At 35.9% G+C, this 21,281-nt stretch overlaps 1 protein-coding gene across 1 annotated transcript in view; it reads left to right on the top strand.

The window, feature by feature from the left end:
• The window catches only part of LOC111047479 (chromatin assembly factor 1 p55 subunit), a 32,483-nt gene that overhangs the window by 9,723 nt on the left and 1,479 nt on the right, over positions 1 to 21,281 (top strand). Inside the window, exons 6-9 of the mRNA XM_022333239.2 lie at positions 711 to 905; positions 12,755 to 12,832; positions 14,645 to 14,779; positions 16,123 to 16,221. Coding sequence (XP_022188931.1) covers positions 711 to 905; positions 12,755 to 12,832; positions 14,645 to 14,779; positions 16,123 to 16,221 — 507 coding nt within the window. The remainder of the gene's footprint in view (positions 1 to 710; positions 906 to 12,754; positions 12,833 to 14,644; positions 14,780 to 16,122; positions 16,222 to 21,281) is intronic.

Genomic DNA, 21,281 nt, shown 5'->3' with positions numbered 1-21,281 from the left:
GTCCACGTCGGAAGTTTTCGCGCAAACGAAAACTTACCTTAAACAAATAAATATTGTAGACGTGATGTGTTTAAAAAAATGCACGATTTGTCTGTTTTTACATTGATCCTATGGGACTGAATTGATGTCAGGACTTCTTTGGCCAACTGCCACTGCGTACTCTTAACGGTTATACGTATTATAGAAGAAGTTGGCCAAGTTTTTAAAAGGTTATCTTAGAGGTATGGAAAATCTATTAAATAAATAAATATAATTTTATTGCCATTCAACTGATTATAGTTACAGACAGCGTCATATTCTAATTCAACACACAAAAAATTCAAATTCAATATCAAACACATACATCTATTTATAGATATAAAGTGAACTCACTTGATAATGGGTTGAAAAATTACCTTGTCTAAATTTAAATAATTAGGCTATAAGGTAACATTAAAATAGGAACAAGCAAAATAATGAGTCCATATCTAATAGAATCACAAGTCAATTTAATTAAATAGTCGATAATTTCAATATTTTATCCTTACAAGAGATTCTTAAGACTCTTTGTTATGAATGAAGATATCTCAAATTTATATAAATGTCAAGGCTGATACCAAGACAGATTCCATTAAGATGGAAAGTTCAATAAGTGTGACTACTTTACGACCAATAACTCGGCAAGACGTTATACTGATTTATTAAAATTTGTTGTATCGTGGTTTTGCTAGGATGTAGCGTGGCATCTGTTGCATGAGTCGCTGTTCGGCTCAGTGGCCGACGACCAGAAGCTGATGATCTGGGACACTCGATCCAACAACACGAGCAAACCATCGCACACGGTCGACGCCCACACCGCTGAGGTCAACTGCCTCTCCTTCAACCCATACTCCGAGTTCATCCTCGCCACCGGAAGTGCTGATAAGGTATGTATTCTCATTTTATAAAATAAAATTATATTACCCTTTAAAATTAATGAAATAATAAAACAAGAATACAAATTGTAACGTAACTACTAGTTTCGGTGATCACACCACCGTCAGGTTATAAAAATTATATAAAGTTATATTACAAACAATTTTAAAGGTCAGTTTATAAAGTTATATTTTATAAAAATTATAACCTGACGATGTGATCACCGAAACTAGTAGTTACGTTACTTTGTAAACTGCTAGCAAATCAAATTTGATTTTCAATACTTACAAAAACCTTTTACAAAAGTATGTGACAACTTTATAGCTACAAATCAAAACATAATATATAAAGAATAGTAAATAAATAATCAATAGTCGCCGACACAATAATCAATAATATATTACAAATAAACGAAAAACATCCCAAGGCCTAACCTGTGTGGAGGATGGAATATCAGTGTTATATTTTTTTTCAATTGGTTACTTTTTATAAAATATAACATTATTCAGACCCACATAATTTCTCCTCTCTCCACAACTTCCTCCTCCTCATTTTTCTCTTCCTTCCTCTTCAGAACAAGACCTGCTTCCTCGCATCAATTATACCGTACTCAAAACATAAATAAATTAAATCTTGTATTTTACAAAAAAAAATCCTAGCTCTTTTTCTTCTTGGAGAATGTTTAGTAAAATTGTAGCTCTCTTGAAAACTCTACCGTTTGTTTGATATATTACAATAGAAGGTGAATAAAATCAACATTGAAAATTTTTATGTTTGTCGGAGGACATTTAATCGTTTGATTACGCATTTATTAGTATTCATTTTTAATGAATATTTTGATACACAGTATCAGTTCGGCTGTCGAACTAGACGGTTGAATTTTCGAGCGGTCGCTTATCGCTAATGATAACTAGGTAACTGTGTTCTGTTTCGGACTGCCGTGAATTGTTTTGAACTGAATTTATCGAGATTTGATTGGAATTTATTCAAGTTTGAAGTGTTCAAAGTCGACCTATTTTATCTATTTACACCTACTGCAAACGTTATTTATCACTTTACATAATGAGTACGTGTGGAAAGTGCCAGCAACCTGTAAATCGCTCTTCAACTGCTTCTAACTTATTATGTAAAGACTGTAATTGTTTATTTCATCCTGCATGTGTTAATATGCAGGAGGCTGATGTTTCGTTTTTGAAAAACAAGTTATGGAATTGTCCTGATTGTATTAGTGTCCAACGATCTCTCAGGGTGAATGACTCTACTCCTGTTAAAATAAATAAACAGTGCTTAGGGGAAAGCGAAGTTTCGGCTCCTAGCAATCAAATAAAATCCATGGAGCAGTTTGAGGAACAGTTAGAGGGCTTAAAGAGTGAATTATTGAATTCTATTGAGGAACTGAAATCTATTGTCAATACCGGGCAGGAAAAACGTGATAAATTGGAGGATATAATTGCTAAACAGAGTGGAATTGTTGAACGACAACAGACGCTGATAGAATCTCTCAGAAGCGACGTAAATGGTGTCCAGGAAACGCTTGCGAGCCACTGAGGAGCGACTGGACGACCTAGAGATGTATTCGCGGCGCAACACGCTGGAGATACACGGCCTCCCCGAACCGGCTAATGAGAATGTGTTGGATACGTTTGCGAGAGTGAGCAGGGCGGTCGGCATGCCTCCGGTTATAGTGGACGCAATCCACTGTCTCAGGCCGTTCAAGGGTAGGCCTGGACCAGCATCATCCCCATCTGGTATAATTGTCAAGTTTGTCAGGAGACTGGATGCCGATTTAATGATGGATCTCAGGAAAAAATTCGGCAAACTGTGTAGAAATCAAATGGACAGGAACCTGTATTCATCAACCGTAGTCTGTCGCCTAGGCGAAGAGAACTTCTTGGTGTTGCACGACGGTTGAAAAGGGAGGCTAAAATTAAGGATGCCTGGGTCGACCATGTTGGCAGGGTTAAAATACGGAAAATTTATGGAGAAATCTCCTTAATTAAAAGTGTAAATGAGCTTAAATTTGATTAAGATGCGACCAACTTCATGATTGTAGACTGCTTAAATGTTGTTTGCATTTTGTTAAGTGGGAATAATATATGATTGAATTGATAAATATATAATTTAGAATAATGGACAATTATAATATGCATTTACTACAATTTTAGATGGACAGTGACATAATAATTAATTCATGTTTTGTTATCCTGTTTGCCTTAATTATGATTTTTTGCTTCATTAATCTTAAAATTATCCTTTATCGAGATATTGAGAATATTATTAGTTCATTCTTGAGTTGAATTGTTGAGCGGTTTTCTAATGATGTGTCGCCTAAAATGATTATATCAATATTTTGTGGCATCTAGCTAGTACGGTATTGATCAGTTTCATTGAATAGAATAGAAATTATTTTAATGAACTATTATTATCGAACAACAATGAGGCTTTAATTGCAATAAACATCGCTAAATTTTTATTATCAGGAGCTATTATTGATCAGGTATATTGGAGTAAGCAGTAGACTGGGTATTATGATAAATGACTTGAAGTAGGATAGCCTAAATGGTGATAATATGTTGTAATAACTTTTAAGTGATGTTCAATCGTTCAAATTAATTTTACAATGTTTTATGACAGCATAATAATAATAATAATAATAATAATTACATGGCTATGACTTTATGGCTCAATTAGTGAAATTTATTATTGTGAACAATAACGGAAATGATTGTCATAGAGTTGCCACTCAATCTTATTGCTGCATTCCTATTGCTCAGTCTTATCGCTGCATTCCTATTGCTCAATCTTATCGCTGCATTATTGATCAATCTTATCGCTGCATTATTGGTCAATCTTATCGTTGCAATCGTATTGCTCTATTATCATTACTGTATTTATTTTGTCTGTAGGTTAATGTAATATCAATGAACCTTTTAGTAGTTTGATGATGATTCTCATCACTATTCAATTATTTTTTTCTCAATACATCTGATAGTCAGCTCACATATTATACAGTATAAGTCTTTTTCAATGAATATTTGAATATTGATATTGAGTAATACTAGTAGATTAGTTTTGGTCGAGTCACTTCGGATTCAATGAATTTCATCATTCATATAATATATCTATAGTTCCGAGATATTTAGGTTTAGGTACTTCTCATTTAAGATAAACGAATAAATGAATAAATATTTTATTGTCTTGCATGGCAGTCCGAGAATGGACTGAATACAGTAACAATTTTTTTTTCTTTTCTTTTATCTATATTTAAGAAAACAATTTCAAGATAATAACTTCATAAAAAACAAAATTTAAATATTTATGGAAAATTTTTCTTCCCTTAATGAATGTAGATATATTACATCACTTGATGATTTTAATGACACTTTTTTCTCGCTTGATAGTGTAGTTGTTTTTCAAATGAACATCCATAGTATTAACTGTAATTTTGATAATTTATTACTATACATAAATGGCATGAGGAACAAGCCTCATATTATTGTTCTGTCTGAAGCATGGATAAAGCCTGATGATAACATGAACTTATTTAATATTGATGGGTATGATAAGACGACTTCTTGTACTGATAACAGATGCGGTGGTCTTGTGGTATTTTACAAGCAGTTCTTTCATTGTAATTTAATTGAGAGCTCACTGGTTGGAGCTGATTCCATCGTTTTAAATTTTAAATATGGGCAGTTGAGCTTTGTACTTGTTGGGGTTTACAGATGGCATACAAACAGCAATATTCCGTCATTTCTTGAGTCATTTTCTGAACTTCTTTCTGGGATAGATCATGAAGAAGTTGTTTGTGTTGGAGACTTCAATATTAACATTAATCTTACCAACCCTGTTGTGGATCAATATTTTGAGATTTGTGCTACAAATGGCTTAGAGAGTCTGATAGATGTCGATACAAGAGTTACTGATAATTCTTCTACTTGTATAGACCATATTCTATACAGAGGACGGTCCTCTTCAGATGTTTTCTCTGCCGTCGTGGAGGCTGGTATAACTGACCACTGTGCTGTATGTGTCTCTATGCCCTGCACTAAGGCGGTCAATAATCACCGTGCTTGCACTGAGCGCATTGTAGTTGACTATGATAGATTGAATGATTTACTTGCTGAGGAAGAGTGGGGATCTGTTTATGGGTGTGATGATCTTGATTTAGCATATTCAAATTTTGAGAGTGTATTACACGCTCACATTCAGTTGGCAACCACTAAGTCTATAAGAAACAGCGGAAATCATAGGTCTAGAATGCTTGAACCGTGGATGAATCAGGGTCTCTGTAATGCCAACAACACTAGGGATAAATTATTTAAGATAATGAATAGAAATCGGGGTGATGAGTCGGCTAAACAAAATTACATGTCATTCAAGAGGAAGGTTAGAGTATGGATTAAACGTGCAAAAGAATAATATTATAAAACACTTTTTAATGAAAATAGGGGTAATAGTGAAAAACAATGGTAAATTATAAATAGTCTGGTTGGAAGACAGAAATCCAAAAATTCTTCATTACGTCTTGTATCAAATAATGTAGAAGTTACAGATAAAACTGAGATTGATGAAATTTTCAACAATTATTTTATTGATGTATCAGGGGTGAGGTCACAACGGGGTCAGCTTCCTTCAGAAGAAGTGATTGAAAGCTATATAGGATCTTTCAAGGTCGACAGCAACACTCAATCCTTGTTTTGGAGACCTGTTTGTCCAGAGGAAGTGACCAGTGTTATTGCTGGACTGCATGGTTCCAAGGCTCCAGGAATGGATGGGTTTCCATCAGCGCTCATAAAGAGTATCTCCTCTAGGATACATATTGTGTTAGCTTACCTTTTCAACAAAAGCTTATTGGATGGTAAGTTTCCATCTAAATTGAAAATTGCAAAGATTATACCAATCCCAAAAAAACGCAATAGCACAACTGTTGAAGAGTTTCGACCTATTTCCTTGTTATCTATATTTTCAAAAATTTTAGAAAAAATAGTTAAATCACGTCTTATTTCGTTTCTGAATGTGTCTGATTTTTTCGCGTCAAATCAATTCGGATTTAGAGAGGGTCTGAGCACAGAGCTAGCACTGAGAAAGTTCATCTCTGAAATTCACGCCAATCTGAATCAGGGGGAAGTGTCCAGGGTCTCGGGTCTTTTCCTTGATATCAGAAAAGCATTTGATACAGTTGATCATGATATCCTGATTAAAAAGTTGGAGTTAGCTGGAGTCCGTGGGTTGGCTTTGGATTGGTTCCGATCATACCTCCATGAAAGGAATCAATTTGTATGTATTGATGGTGCTGTGAGTACAAATCAATTGATTCAAGGAGGTGTACCCCAGGGATCAGTTTTGGGCCCGGTGCTGTTCCTTATATTCATTAATGACCTTTTTGGTGGACCCTTTAAAGGGAAAATAACAGCATTTGCCGATGACACCGCTTTCACATATGGTGAGTCCAATTTGCAGAACCTTCAGTCTAGTATGCAAGCAGATCTCAATTTACTATCTCTATGGTTCACCTTTAATAAACTAAGATTAAATTCTGAAAAGACAACATTTGTCAACTTTGGCCTCACCCAATCTTATACTTTTCATAGCCCACTCAAGTACCATTGACTGTGTAAGCTCCGAGAATTGCCTTTGTAGTGCAATCCAGCAGACAGATACTGTGAAGTATCTGGGAGTTGTAGTGGATAGGGATCTCTTATGGAGGGCCCATATCAACATACTCAGGAATGGACTGAGGCAACTGCGTCATAGATTTTATTATTTGATAAAAGTATGTCCTAGGTCAGTTTTGAAAGAGATCTACTTCTCTTTGGCACACTCTAGGCTCTCTTATGGTGTTGCTTGCTGGGGTTGCACATATATTACCCATATGAAACCTCTAATTAGATTACAGAAATCATTAGTTCTTACTATTGGAGCTGAAAGACATGTAGGTAGCGAAAATATTTTTGCAGTATTAAATATTCTCCCATTAAGATCAGTGTTCTGTTACAAAGTGCTCACTCAATTTTATCAAGCGAGTGGTAACCTGGGCAATACAGTAGATGCACAGGTGCTTAGGCCTGCCACACGCTTCATGGAGAGAGTTAGGTTGCCCAGACCTAGAAGCACTTTTTTCCAGAAGTCGTTCCTATTTCTTGAGGGTAAATTTCATAATAGTTTACCAGATGAAATTAAGCACTGTGACTCATTCTCTCTATTCAAGAGATCTGTTAAAAGATACATTATGTCATTAACTGAGGATGAAATTGAAAGAATGTATTTTGTAATAATTTGAATCCTCATTCTTTTTCTTCCAGTTTGAAAAATAAGGATGGTAAATGGTAGGCTACTATATTAATTCTTAACTCTTAATTCTTGGGTTGTTCATTCAAAGAGTTTCTGTGCAGTGTATAGAGCTGCATTTGGTTGAGAAAGGAGAAAAATGTTTCATTACGGTATTTTAATTTTTTCCTTTTTGTGTCATTGAGTGATGTGAAATTTCATTTTGTTTTGTTATTCAATTCATTTTTTTTATTCATTTATTTTATTTCTTATTGAATGATTATTGTCATTAAAAGATTTAATTATAATGTATTTACAGGGATAGTTCGGTTATTTCTTGATAAGTTAGTTGATTGTTCGGTTTTTTGAATCTATTACTTCTTATTTTAATTTAACTATAATCAGTGTAATATCATTAGTACTGTGCTCCCATATGCGGACAAGCTCCTTGAGCTTTGCATATGTGTATTATTTTTCAGTTAAAAACTTGTTTTTATTTGTATGAAGATGTTTTATGTTATGTATTTTCTTTGACTGAGAATAAACATTTTTATTATTTATTTTTTTTTTAAGTCTATTGTCTTGTTAATTATACAAGTTAGGCGAGCTGCCGGCTTCCCCACCTATTACGTCTTACTATCTCTAAGATAAGATAGTAGAGATATTTAGGTCACGTTTGTGAAATTCGCAATGGTCCCAACGGAGAATGCTAACCAAAATACTACCCCCCCCCCCCCGGCTTCCACATCGGGTAACCAGGATTTGGAATTTTCCGTGAAGATGGAACAAATAAAAACAGCCCGTGTACAATACCTCATGAACATCATTGACTCAGTGAAACAGTTCAATGGGGAGGTGAAAGAATTAGAACTTTTCCTAGAAAGAATGAATGCAGTTTATGCCCAATTAGTCGCGAACTCTATAGACGAGGTAACAAATGCCAACATTCATGCGTACTTTTTGTCAAGAATTAACGTTTCAGTGTTAGTAGACATAGGAGCATCATTTAGCTCGACTTGGACAGTTGTGCGTCAAGCTCTCAAGGAACATTATGCAGGCGCGCGGAAGTCAGTCACTACGAGTGCACTCAGAGTATTAGAATTACGACGGGAAACTAGTGAGTCAGTCTCGGAATTTGCCAAACGGTTGGCTTATGTGATGAAGGGTCTTAGATCGCGAATTTTGGACTCAAGTGATAGCCAGGATGAAAGCGTATGGAGAACGAAAATTTATGACGAGTTGGCTTCAGAAATACTACTACAATCATTGCTGGAAAGAGTGAGAACTGCCGTAAAAATTGCGAAGCCAAAGTCCTTAGAGGAAGCGGTAAATTTGGTCAAAGATGAGGAAGCTGATAGAGAGGATAGTCGTCCTAGATATTCAGACTGGAAAACAGTAGAAAGGAAACGTCGCCGATCACCTATGAGAGGACATCAATACAATCAACAACATAGGAAATCGCAGCCAGTTTCCCAATGGAGGAGGAACGAGAGAGGAACGGGACAGGAGAGGAGGCCACTGCGGGAACGGGATGGAAAACCAGCAAGATCTCGCTGGGAGTGTTGGGAATGCAAAGAGGAAGGACATTTCGCTCGAGAATGTCCATATATCTATCGCAGGAAAGCGGCAGAGAGGAATTACGCTAAGTATGGAGAGCCAATGGAAGTGAACGCGATAAGAAGACATGCGAGAAGTAGGAATTCTGAGTCTGAGTCAGACGGAGGATGGACATCTTATTCATCGGATGGAGGAAACAGCAGCTATGGTCGTCAGAATAAACGCTCTCAAAGAAAAGACTGGCCGGAGTTGGGAAAACCAGGGAAACCTAACGTGAAACCTAAAGGTGATGAAAAACAAGATTGAAAATTAGTCACGAAGCATATAGGCAGTGAAAGATATAAGAACAAATAATGTAAGAAAGGTAAACTGCCTTTACTTTTAGTAGAAGAGTGGGGAGTGAAATGCTTATTTGATACAGGCTCAGATAGCACATTGTTGTCATTAGAAGCAGCTAGTAGAATTAATGCTGATTTGGAAATTGAAAAGTGTATGTGCAGAATGAAAACTTTAACTGGAGAACAAGCACTGGGTGGCGAAACTGAATTAAACTTATTCATACTGACAGGAATAAAAGCATCCATGTGTGTGCATGTGACAAAGTTTGTGAGTGATAAATATGATATGATAATCGGCTGTGATCTAATGGAAAAAGTGAAAAACGTGCCTTCATATAAAAACGGACGTTGGATAATTAAGTTAGGGAGGAAAAGCTATCACACCACAGAACAATTATCTAGGGAAGAACATTATCTAATGGGATGTGTTATTCGAGAAGAAGGAGATAATATTGCGGAACGTGTGTTGTGTGAATTTGGAGCCAACCCCTAACGACTACAGGGAGAGTGCAACATTCGATCGAACTAAATTCAACTGTACCGGTATATGTCAAACCTCGCAGATATCCACATGCAATGAGGAATATAATAAAAGAACACATTCACGAAATGAAAGAACAAGGAATAATACAGAATTCAGTGTCACAGTGTTGCAGTCCTTTATGGGTAGTTCCAAAGAAAGTCGAGCCTGGAAAGGAACCTAAATTCAGGGTAGTCGTGGATTTTCGTGAATTGAATAAACGAACAACGTTAGAAAGATACCCATTACCGAGACTAGAGGATATGTTGGACAGAATGTCCGGTGCTAGAGTGTTCAGCACATTCAATTTAAAAGCTGGATATCATCAGATTAAAATGAATCCTCGTGATATGGAAAAAACAGCATTCAGTTACGAAAGAGGACACTATGAATTCACTCGCATGCCTTTTGGCTTGAAAAATGCTCCAGCGACCTTTCAGCGGCTTATGGACGAATTTCTTGAAGGATTGGATGAAGACGCAATCCAAATCTATATGGACGACATATTAGTTTTCAGTAAAAATCTTGAAGCACACGAAAAACATTTGAAATTACTCTTCAAACGAATAAGAGAATTTGGATTAAAAGACTCAAAGGAGAAATCTAAGCTGTGTCAGTCAGAAGTAAGATTCATGGGACATATTATATCGGAAAGTGGAGTGAGACCGGATGATAGGAAAGTGAGTGCGATCAAAGAAATACCTATACCTAAAAATGTAAAATAAGTAAGAACCTTTTTAGGAATGTTGGGTTATTATCGGAAGTTTATAAAAAAATTCGCCCAGATGACGGAACCGTTAACAAAACTACTTAGAAAAGGAATCAAATTTGAAATAACAGGTGATGTGAAGGATGCAGTCGCAAAGTGTAAGAAAGCGATCTGTACAGTTCCGGTACTCAATTTCCCCGATCTACAGAAACCTTTCACACTGACAACAGACGCCAGCATGGAAGCCATCGGTGGAGTTTTATCACAGGGGGATAGACCCGTTGCCTTTGCTAGTAGGAAATTAATACCAGCTGAAAGACGTTATAGTACTATTGAGAGAGAATTATTGGGCATTGTATGGTGTGTAGAGAATTTTCGTCCCTATCTGTATGGTAATGAGTTCGAATTGCTAACAGATCACATGCCATTACTCTGGGTAGATAAGTTGAAAGAAACTTCAGCAAGAATAACAAAGTGGAAGGAGAAATTAGCTGTGTATAATTTTAAAATCAAGCATATCAAAGGAATTGATAATGTAGTCGCAGATTGTTTATCAAGAAACATCAACCCATTGTCAGTTGATTCAGAGGAGGAAAATGTTATTGACCAATATTTGAGAGAACCGGCGACGAACGAGTGGAGCCCAGCATCATTTGACATGGAATTATTGGATGCTGACGAAAGGAATGAATGGAATGAAATGGAGGTATTACATGACATCATTAATAATAAGCGGAATCAACTCATTCTAAAGAAAAAAGAAGAAGGAATTATTGAAACACAAATACATAGGTACGGCCCTATTAGACAACAATTAGTATTCCACCGGAAACGTTAGATAATGAACTTAGCAGTACAATTAGACAGTTGACAACACAAGGGAAAATATATTACGTATACTCAGAAGACCAGCTATTTGTGGAAAAGATCAAAGAGCTCTATAAGGGTGTTGAATGGAATAGAGATATCAAAATGATTATGTGCACCAAAAAGGTAGAAACGGTGGAGGATAAGGAACGTCAAAATGATATTATTAGACAATATCATACAGGGAGAACAAATCATCGAGGAGTGAAGGAAACAGTTGAACATCTTAAAAGACAATACTTTTGGCTGAATGTGATAAAAACAGTAAGTGATATTCTAAGTCGATGTGTGACATGTGAGCGAGTTAAATATGATAGAACACCCTACAGAACACCATTACAGTTAACTCCAACACCCGAACAAGCTTTCCATACTGTAGAGGTGGACGGACGTATTCCATTATAATAAAGAGAAATATCTCACTTCAATCGATCGATTCACCAAATTGGCAACTGCTTGGCCACTCGAGAATAAAACAGCTGACTGTCTAGTTGTGAATTTAATACGATTGTTTGGATTATATCAGACTCCCCACCAATTAGTTATGGATCGCGGAAAAGAGTTCTGCAACAACCATGTAAAAGCCGTACTTCAAGAATATGGAATTGAGAGTCACTACACAACAACGGGACACCCGCGATCTCATGGGATGATAGAAAGATTGCACAGTACACTGACGGAACATCTTCATCTCCTGGAAGCAGATAAGCTAATCGCAGGCAAGGAAGCCATGGCAAGAGCGATATTTGCCTACAATAATAGCATACACTCGACCACGGGAGCTACACCGTTAGAATTGAAGGATCATCAGGAAGTGCAGGAACCAGTCAGACAGAAAATATGTGACAACAAACTCGTTAGAGTCACACATTATAATACGAAAGCAGAAGAAATTGAAAGGAAGATTCGAGTTGGAGACAAGGTGTTTAAAAAGAATCACTACAAAAGGAGAAAGTCTGATCAACGATTTGTGGGTCCGTATGTGGTTCAGGCTATACTACCACGGAATCGTTTAAAGTTGAAGAAGGTGAATGATGTGTCATCGCGTCATGAAATGGTTCACATGCAGCAAATCAAGAGATTGAAAAGACATTCACATGACAATCACAGAAGATAATTTTTTTTTTGTTTTTCCTCTTTCCTCTTTTTCATATCCTTGTTTGTAAACTTATTTATTTTGTTTTGTGAATCTTAGAGATAGTAGAGACTGGGGGGGAGGAGTTAGGCGAGCTGCCGGCTTCCCCACCTATTACGTCTTACTATCTCTAAGATAAGATAGTAGAGCAGCTTGCAATAAATGAATTGTCGAGGGCAGTCTACATCGAGCTCTCGCAACGTGAAGATCTATCTTTTTTTTAAAAACCCAATCACCTTCTCAGTCGATTTAACTTACATTAGTATTCATTTTTAAGTCTGTTGTCTTGTAAAAAATGACTGATATTTTGTTGTAAATAATCTTTTAGCATTATTGCAACAGAACAGTGTTTAATAATAATAGATTAATGTCTAAATAATTGAATATCATCAATATGCTAAGACTATTGTTCTATATATATTGTATTTTTAAATATGGTAGCTAATGATTTATATTTTTTACAGACTGTTGCACTGTGGGATTTAAGAAATTTGAAGCTGAAATTGCACTCATTTGAATCGCATAAAGATGAAATTTTCCAGGTTAGTACTACAGTACATTTCAAATTATAGTACAGTATACAATATTGAAGTTCAATCACCGGCTCGATCTTATTTTTGGTCTCACCGAATGCTATTCTTCACAGTTTGTGTGTTTCTATGTTTCACCAAAAACTTAATTTTATATATTAATTTTGGATTTGGTTTTATTTTCATTTGTCCCATGGCTATTTGTTTGTAAAGCAACCTGTTATCTTTGCTTGTTTAGATCTTCATTCTTCGTAGTATAAATAAGAGCCTTATATGGTGATGATAATGATACAGTTTGTGTTTACTTATCATTTTTATCGTTAATGATGATTGTCTTAATAATTTACCGTAAGAATGAAATTTTTTATTGTTTGTTTTGATAATTCAATCTGTATCATTATAATATTTGTTTATTGAGTTTTTGTTGAACAATTTTTTTATGTAGGTGTTGGTATGTTCAAATATAACACTTTGAATTGAAACACAAATATAACACTTTGAATTGTTGAATTCTATTAATTTATTAAAGAACACAAACCAAATTGGTTGAGTTCAAAGCGACTGATCGGTGAGTGAACGAAGCACTATTTGGTCGTTGAACGATGCGTAGACTCACATGCAGCGCTAGTATACTTGGAATTGAAATCGGCCATTGAGGGGACAACCTGGAAGATACAACCTACATACTAAAGATCTTCAAGATTTTTGTAATCTTTAATATTTCAAAAAAAAAAAAAATATATATATATATAATATCTTGCGCTAAAATACCTCAATGGCAGCCTTTAATTTCAAGTAAGAGCTAGCAATAGGAAGGCATAGGCATTTTGAGTTTATACCTCTTCAAGGTCTTTGGTTTGAATGATAAGAAAAAAATACGTCATATCCGGTTCGTTCACTGATCAACTCATCATACTTTTCTAACCGATGGAAAAGAACGTAGAGTAGCTGAACGTAAACAGACATGGCTGAATACGAGGTTGTTTACAATTATAATGGACTCCATTAAAATGTATTTGGGAGCACAGAAATGCATGATTACATAAATTCAATAACATTTGAAATATTATCCAAAGCATTTTCAACAACTCCAATCACTTGATGGTTTTAATTTCTATTGATTATACAATGAGATAGGTTCTAGTTTTTTTTACAAAATAAGCAGCAGAGAAAACATCTTTCAGTCATGACTCATGAGCAACCGTTCAGCCACAGAATACATACAGAATGGAAGGTATCAATCTAACCAAGACCACGGCACATGACTGCATCATCTTGTTAGAAATTAAAACTACCACTGTATTACAATGCTACACTCTCTTTCAAGATGGCAGATTTTGGCGTCAGGATACTAGCCGACTTTCCATTCTGTAGTTCATCTGTGATCAGATCTTTTACTGAACGCAAAAAAACACGATGGAATTGATCAGTGGCTTTGAACGCAACCATTATAATGTTAACCACCTGAAATAAACAATCTTGAATATAACTAAAGCTCTTCCGTCTTGACACGCGTTCAACAATCATCTTATAACACATGCAGCACTCGATACCAATAGTCGATTCATATAAATATACATGTCGATACTCATCAATATAGAGTATTAATTTAGAATATATCAATACTCGTATTCAACAGTAGGAAACAATCAATTTTTCCACAGAATAAATTAAGGTACCTGATGAGCATTCGAAGCTATTATCAAATACTAATTTTGAACTGATTCAGTTTTTGTATAGGACACTTTTGTTTACCTGATTAACTTTTGAAATGATTCTTTAATGTTATTTATGAAGCATTGATTTGATTGATGCTATGTGTAGGTGCAATGGTCACCGCATAACGAGACAATCCTGGCGTCAAGTGGCACAGACCGCAGGTTGCACGTTTGGGACCTGAGCAAGATTGGCGAAGAGCAGTCCAGCGAAGATGCCGAGGACGGCCCACCTGAACTCCTCGTAAGTCATTCACTAACTGTTAGCTGTTGATTCACGGTGTGCTACTACCAGCTTGAATAGGAATAGAATAGGAATTATTGATATTGTGGAATTTCTCCATAGTCGAAAAACTGTGTTTTTTCAACCTGGAACTACATGAATAATTGTACCACACAATCGCTTGAATACGACAACCTATAAGATGTACAAAACAACTAAATCAGTATAATATAGTATGATAATTATGTATTATAGAATAGGTGGAGCGGTGGGAAAATGCTTTCTACACTCAAGAGATGGCTATATGGCCAAATTTGTTTGGCAAAGATAGACTGTGAACACTTGTTGCACAAATAGCTAATATTGAATTTGTGAGAGGTCTTGAAAAACTTCAACAGGCCTGGTACTTGTTACTAGTCAAATCAGTGACTGCAAAATAGAACATTACCATCTCCAGCAAGAAATAAAATTTAAATTATGTAGTGTCTGACGTTTTAAAAAGTGATTCTATTGATCTCTTTTCATAAATGCATTTGTACTTGGATGATTGGGAAATAACGAACAGGCTCAACATGTACACAATGAAATTGTATTGCACAGAATAAAGAGCAATATTGAATTTGTGAGAAATTAGGTTCTACCATAGAGAAAAGATAGCATAATATGTCATGGTTCTACCGAGTGAATAATTTTTGGTAGTTACCGTGCTACCATAAAAAATATAAGTAGTATTAAAACTCAAAATATTAATGAAAAATTTTATTAAAAAAGTTTTTTTAACCCTTTACTATTTCTTTAGTCCAAAATATACAAAATCTTTCTTAGTCACTTTCTTAGCGAAATCACTTAGCTTTTATGTGCTACTTTATTCAAATTAATAAAAACAATATAAAAACTTGTAGTACCCTTTTATTAAAACATTTTAAAAACTTTAAAAATTTTAACAACTAGTTCCGACCATTGGTCATTTTCAAGTTGAAATATGTCATTTTAACTTGAAAATGGTCAATGGTCGAAACTAGTCGTTCAAATGTTTTAATGAAAGGGCACTACAAGTTTTTATATTGTTTTTATTATCAAAATTTACAGTATATGTGTAGCAAATAATTTTACCCAAATAAAGGTGTGTTCATGGAATCATGTTAATTGGTGACCGTTCCGAACTAATCCTGATTATTAACGTTCTACTCTGCAATCAATCGATAGATCTCACTAGCTATTTTGAACAAATTTATAATAACCTAACCTAAAAGTCTGGCATTTTTTCGTTCCTTGTATTTAAAATTAAAATAATTAAAACTGTACTCTAATATTCTGTCTGTAAATATATTCTGTCTATTGTTACACTTATGTTCACTTTGCAGTTCATTCATGGTGGACACACTGCAAAAATATCAGACTTTTCTTGGAATCCCAACGAGCCGTGGGTGATCTGTTCAGTTTCTGAGGATAATATTATGCAGGTAAGTTTATTCTTTTGTGATAAGTGGTGGATTCACGGAGGATCGGCAGCCTTGATTGCAGGTTGATTGGTTTGTGCTTTCCTCCCCTTCCCCCTCTCCCAAAGAGGCAAGATAACCTCTCTCCTTCACCCCTCCTTCATCCTCCCCGTTTATCTTTCAACCCAGCACTTCAAGAAGCGTGCTCGAGAAGTCAACAACGTTTCGTTCCGTTTCTCCTGTTCCGTGGCGTTCGAGTTGAATGCATTACCTCGTTCCGTTTCAATATATATGTACAATATCATACAGGCCTACACATGAAGACAGGATATCACCAGTAACTTCTACACTCGAGATATACAGTCCACTTCCTCGCCAGTTCCAAGGTTAGTGCAAATTAATAGACTTTCTTTTGGGGCTGTCGACGTTTTCGTGAATTAAATCTTAACTGTACCCCAATCCATAGGTTTGGGGACAGGACGGGATTACCACATGGTCCTACCAGGCCTGGGATATGTTCTATTTCCAAGAGATTTATTTTTCAATTTAAATTTCAATTCGTTAATAGTAGAGTTACTTGTTGATACATGCACTGATATCCATGTTAAATCCAGTTACAAAGTTCCTTTCCAAATCTCCTTGTTTATCTAATCAGTTACTTAGTTACAATGGCAAGCCCACAAGCCTTGCTTACTATTCGTGTGAAGAAGAAAGAAACTTTGTTTAGCCGTGTTCAACAAGCTTATGACTTGTTGAAGGACATCAATGATCCTAAAATTCAATCTCAATTTTTGATAAGAAGCATATCTATTGAAAATACTGTGAAAGAATATTCTGCACTCTTAGATGAAATCAATGAATTATCTATTCAAGTTGAACCTACTAAAGAACCTGAATATCAATCACTTACCGTTATTGATAATTTATCCTGTGCAATAATAAATGCTCGTGATAAATTGAATCAAATTAAAAAATGAGAAACCGAAGGAGAAAAGTGAACCCTCAACTTCAACCTCTCATTCTCCCCGTTTGAACATGATATTACCTCCAACTGAAATAAAACCGTTTGATGGCTCTGATATTTCAGACTGGCCTAGATTCAAAAATATCTTTTCATCATTGATTGTGGATGATAAATATTATTCTCCTGTTTATAAATCTCATATTTTGCATAATTTGTTGAAAGGCGAAGCAGCCAGAGTAGTGAAATCTTTTCAGACAAGTAGTGATTTTGATTTGGCATGGAAAACTCTATGCAAGCGTTATGAAAGTGATAGGGTGCTAGCTAACTACTACGTAAATGAGATTTTGAAAACTAGTTCAATCCCATTTAAACCTTCGTTAAAATCGCTTCAAGATTTTCTTGTTAAAGTAGGTGATAGTATTACCACTCTGAAATCGTTGAAAGTTCCTGATTTGGCTGATTATATCTTGTACTCATTAGCTATTCGTCAATTAGACAAAATATCACGTGAATCGTTTGAGCTCGAGGTAGCTGATAAGAGCTTTCCTTCTTGTCAACAGTTGATTGATTTCGTGAATAGGAGAGTTAGATCTTATCAATTATCTGCATCTGATGTGCCGTCTGTTAATGAACAAAAATCTATCGAAAAGCCGAAAAATAAGTCATTTCAGAAAAAGGTTGTCTTATCTACTCAGGCTGATAACAGCGTTCGAAATAAAAGCAGCTCAGTTACTTGTGAATTAAATGATAGTGCTGAAACAAAATGCTCACTTTGCAACTCAATGAATCATTCGTTATTCAAATGTCCTGCTTTCTTGAAAAGAGATCCAAAAGCTAGGAATGAATTTATTAAATCATTGAGAGTGTTTCAATTGTTTCTCCAAATTTCACGCTGTAAACCAATGCAAGTCTAAATCGTTGTGTTATTGTGGCCGTATGCATAATAAATTACTTCATTATCCTCGTAGTAGTGATAATAGCCATTCGAATTCTCCTGCTCGTTATCAGAAATCTACTTATAACAACTCTAAAGTTGCTTTAAAATCGAAATCCGTTGATTCGATTACTCAAACTGATAGCACTATGAATGTTGTTGAGAATTTAAATTCTTCTAAGCATTGTGGTATCACTGATAATGTTATTGATAAGTCATCAATTGTTAGTTTAATTCCTAAAACGAGTGTTGTTCTAGGTACTGCTCAAGCAGTTATTAAAAATTCATCTGGTTCGTTTATTGGTGTTCGTTTAATGATTGATTCTGGTAGTACTGCTAATTTCATCACAAAAGATCTTGTTATGAAACTTGGTTTATCTGTTCATGATTGTCATCAAAATTTCTCTGGTTTGAATTCCTCGAGTGTAGGGAATTCTTCTGGTGTTGTGAAATGTTTGTTGAAACCTAAGGGCTCAAATCACCCTCGTCTAGAAGCTGAGGCTTACGTGATTGATAAAATAGTTGGTTCATTGCCCCCTATTTATCTCAGTTCGAAAGTGCAAAATGAGTTGAAAAAATTCAACCTTGCTGATCCTGTGTTCTATGAACAACGTTCCGTTGATCTTCTATTGGGATGTCAGTTATTCAACAAAATATTACGTCATCATAGTCAAGTCTCATCTAGTGAAGAGTGTTCGTTTTGCGTGATTCCTACCGTGTTTGGTGACATTATTTTGGGTGAATTTCCAAATCATTCCGGTCTTCTTAATCAGTCATTGACTGCATTAATGACGTGTCCCACCTCTGAGAACTCGTTGAATAATTTGGTTCATAAGTTTTGGGAAAGTGAAGAAATTCCTAATCATAAATTTCCTAGTCCCGATGATGAGTTTTGTGAGAAACATTTTGCTGAAACTCACACGCGTGATACTGAAGGAAGATATGTTGTTCGTCTTCCTTTCAAAGTTGACACTAATCAACTCAAGTTTCATGAATCTCATGATGTTGCTTTAAATCGTTTTCTGTCGTTGGAGCGTCGTATGCTGCGTGATGCTCGTTTGAAATCTGATTGCGTATCATTTATGGAAGAGTATCTTCTTTTGGATCATATGGAAGTTGCTAAAAAACCAGGTAAATATTCTATTCCTTATTTTTGTGTATTCAATCCGTCATCACCTACAACAAAGGTTCGTGTTGTATTTGATGGGTCTGCTAAAAAGAGTCACATTTCGTTGAATCAAGTTCTTCATTCAGGTCCAAAATTGTTAAATGACATATGTGATGTGTTAACTAGATTCAGACTTCACTCATTCGTATTCACGTGTGATGTTACGAAAATGTATCGTGCTATCCTCGTTGATGAAGAAGATCGTTCTTTCCTTCACATATTGTTTCGTAAAGATCCTTCCGATGATATTGTCGTTTATGAGCTCAAAACAATCACATATGGTTTGAAACCGTCTGGTTTTCTTGCTCAACGTGCTCTCATTCAACTGATTGTACGTTCACCTCGTACGTACAAGGCATACTTTGCACTGTTTGTCTGTCTGGCAACAAAAGCTTGTCACATTGAGGTGCTTACAAGTCTTTCATCCGAAGACTTTATTAACACTCTCCATCGTTTTGTTTCTAGGCGTGGATTGCCTAAAGAAATACTCTGATCAAGGGACGAATTTCAAAGGTGCTGCGCGACAATTGAAGGAAATTGTTGAATTTCTCAGATCATCAGAAAATCAATCCAACGTCTGTGATGCGATGTCATCTAAAAGCATCCAATTTCGTCTTAATATTCCACATGCTCCTTTCATGAATGGAATCTGTGAGTCTAATATTAAAAATGTGAAATTCCATTTGTTTCGTGAAGTGGGAAATTCGGTCCTAACTATTGTTGAGCTTTCCACTCTGTTGGTGAAAATTGAGGCGATACTCAATTCGAGACCGTTGTATGCGCTCTCTTCATCTCCTGATGACTACGAGGCGCTGACTCCCGGACATTTCCTTGTTCATCGCCCTCTGTTGACGGTTCCTGAAATTGACGTGAGTGATGTCAACGAGCACAGACTGTCTCGTTGGGAAAAGGTTAATCGCTTCACTCTGAGATTGTGGAAGAGGTGGGAGAGTGAATACCTCCACACTCTTCAACAGAAGAATAAGTGGTTTGAGAGTGACACAAACCTTCAGGTAGGGCAGTTAGTATGGATTAAAGAGGACAATTCATCACCCAAATCATAAGTGATGCTAAAGGTGTTGTGCGCTCAGCTCACGTGAAAACTAACTCTGGTGAGTATGTTAGGCCAGTTAGGAAACTTGCCCCCATACTTCCCTATTAGTTTAACCCTCACACGAAGTTTTCCGTTTTCCTTTCCTATCTCTTTTTCCCTTCGTTTTTCCTTTTCTACCGTTCAGTGCATGTTGTTTTGTTTTTCTTTTACTTTTAAATTTTAGTTTTTTTTTTTGAGTTTATGTTCTTGGAAATGGGGCATTCCAAGGCGGGCGGAGATGGTGGATTCACGTAGGATCGGCAGCCTTGATTGCAGGTTGATTGGTTTGTGCTTTCCTCCCCTTCCCCCTCTCCCAAAGAGGCAAGATAACCTCTCTCCCTCACCCCTCCTTCATCCTCCGCGTTTATCTTTCAACCCAGCACTTCAAGAAGCGTGCTCGAGAAGTCAACAACGTTTCGTTCCGTTTCTCCTGTTCCGTGGCGTTCGAGTTGAATGCATTACCTCGTTCCGTTTCATGATATATGTACAATATCATATAGGCCTACACATGAAGACAGGATATCACCAGTAACTTTTACACTCGAGATATACAGTCCACTTCCTCGCCAGTTCCAAGGTTAGTGCAAATTAATAGACTTTCTTTTGGGGCTGTCGACGTTTTCGTGAATTAAATCTTAACTGTACCCCAATCCATAGGTTTGGGGACAGGACGGGATTACCAATAAGCTTAACAAACTTTAGATATTAAGACTGTTTGCTGTTGAAAAATGTGAAGCAACGTACAACATACATATTTACAATTTGATTATGTACAATCTGCATTTTTTGGAAACTTGAAATGAACAAAATAGATTAAACTTGAAATGTGAGCCAAGGCTTGTAGATTCCAACTACAAATTTTATACTGTATTTGAAAACTAACTTGATTTCATACAATTTTATCTTTTACTGTGAACTGTTTTAC

The sequence above is a fragment of the Nilaparvata lugens genome, chromosome 1 (genome assembly GCF_014356525.2).
Source record: "Nilaparvata lugens isolate BPH chromosome 1, ASM1435652v1, whole genome shotgun sequence".
Taxonomy (NCBI): Eukaryota; Metazoa; Arthropoda; class Insecta; order Hemiptera; family Delphacidae; genus Nilaparvata; species Nilaparvata lugens.
This window is presented reverse-complemented; position numbering and strand designations above follow the sequence as displayed.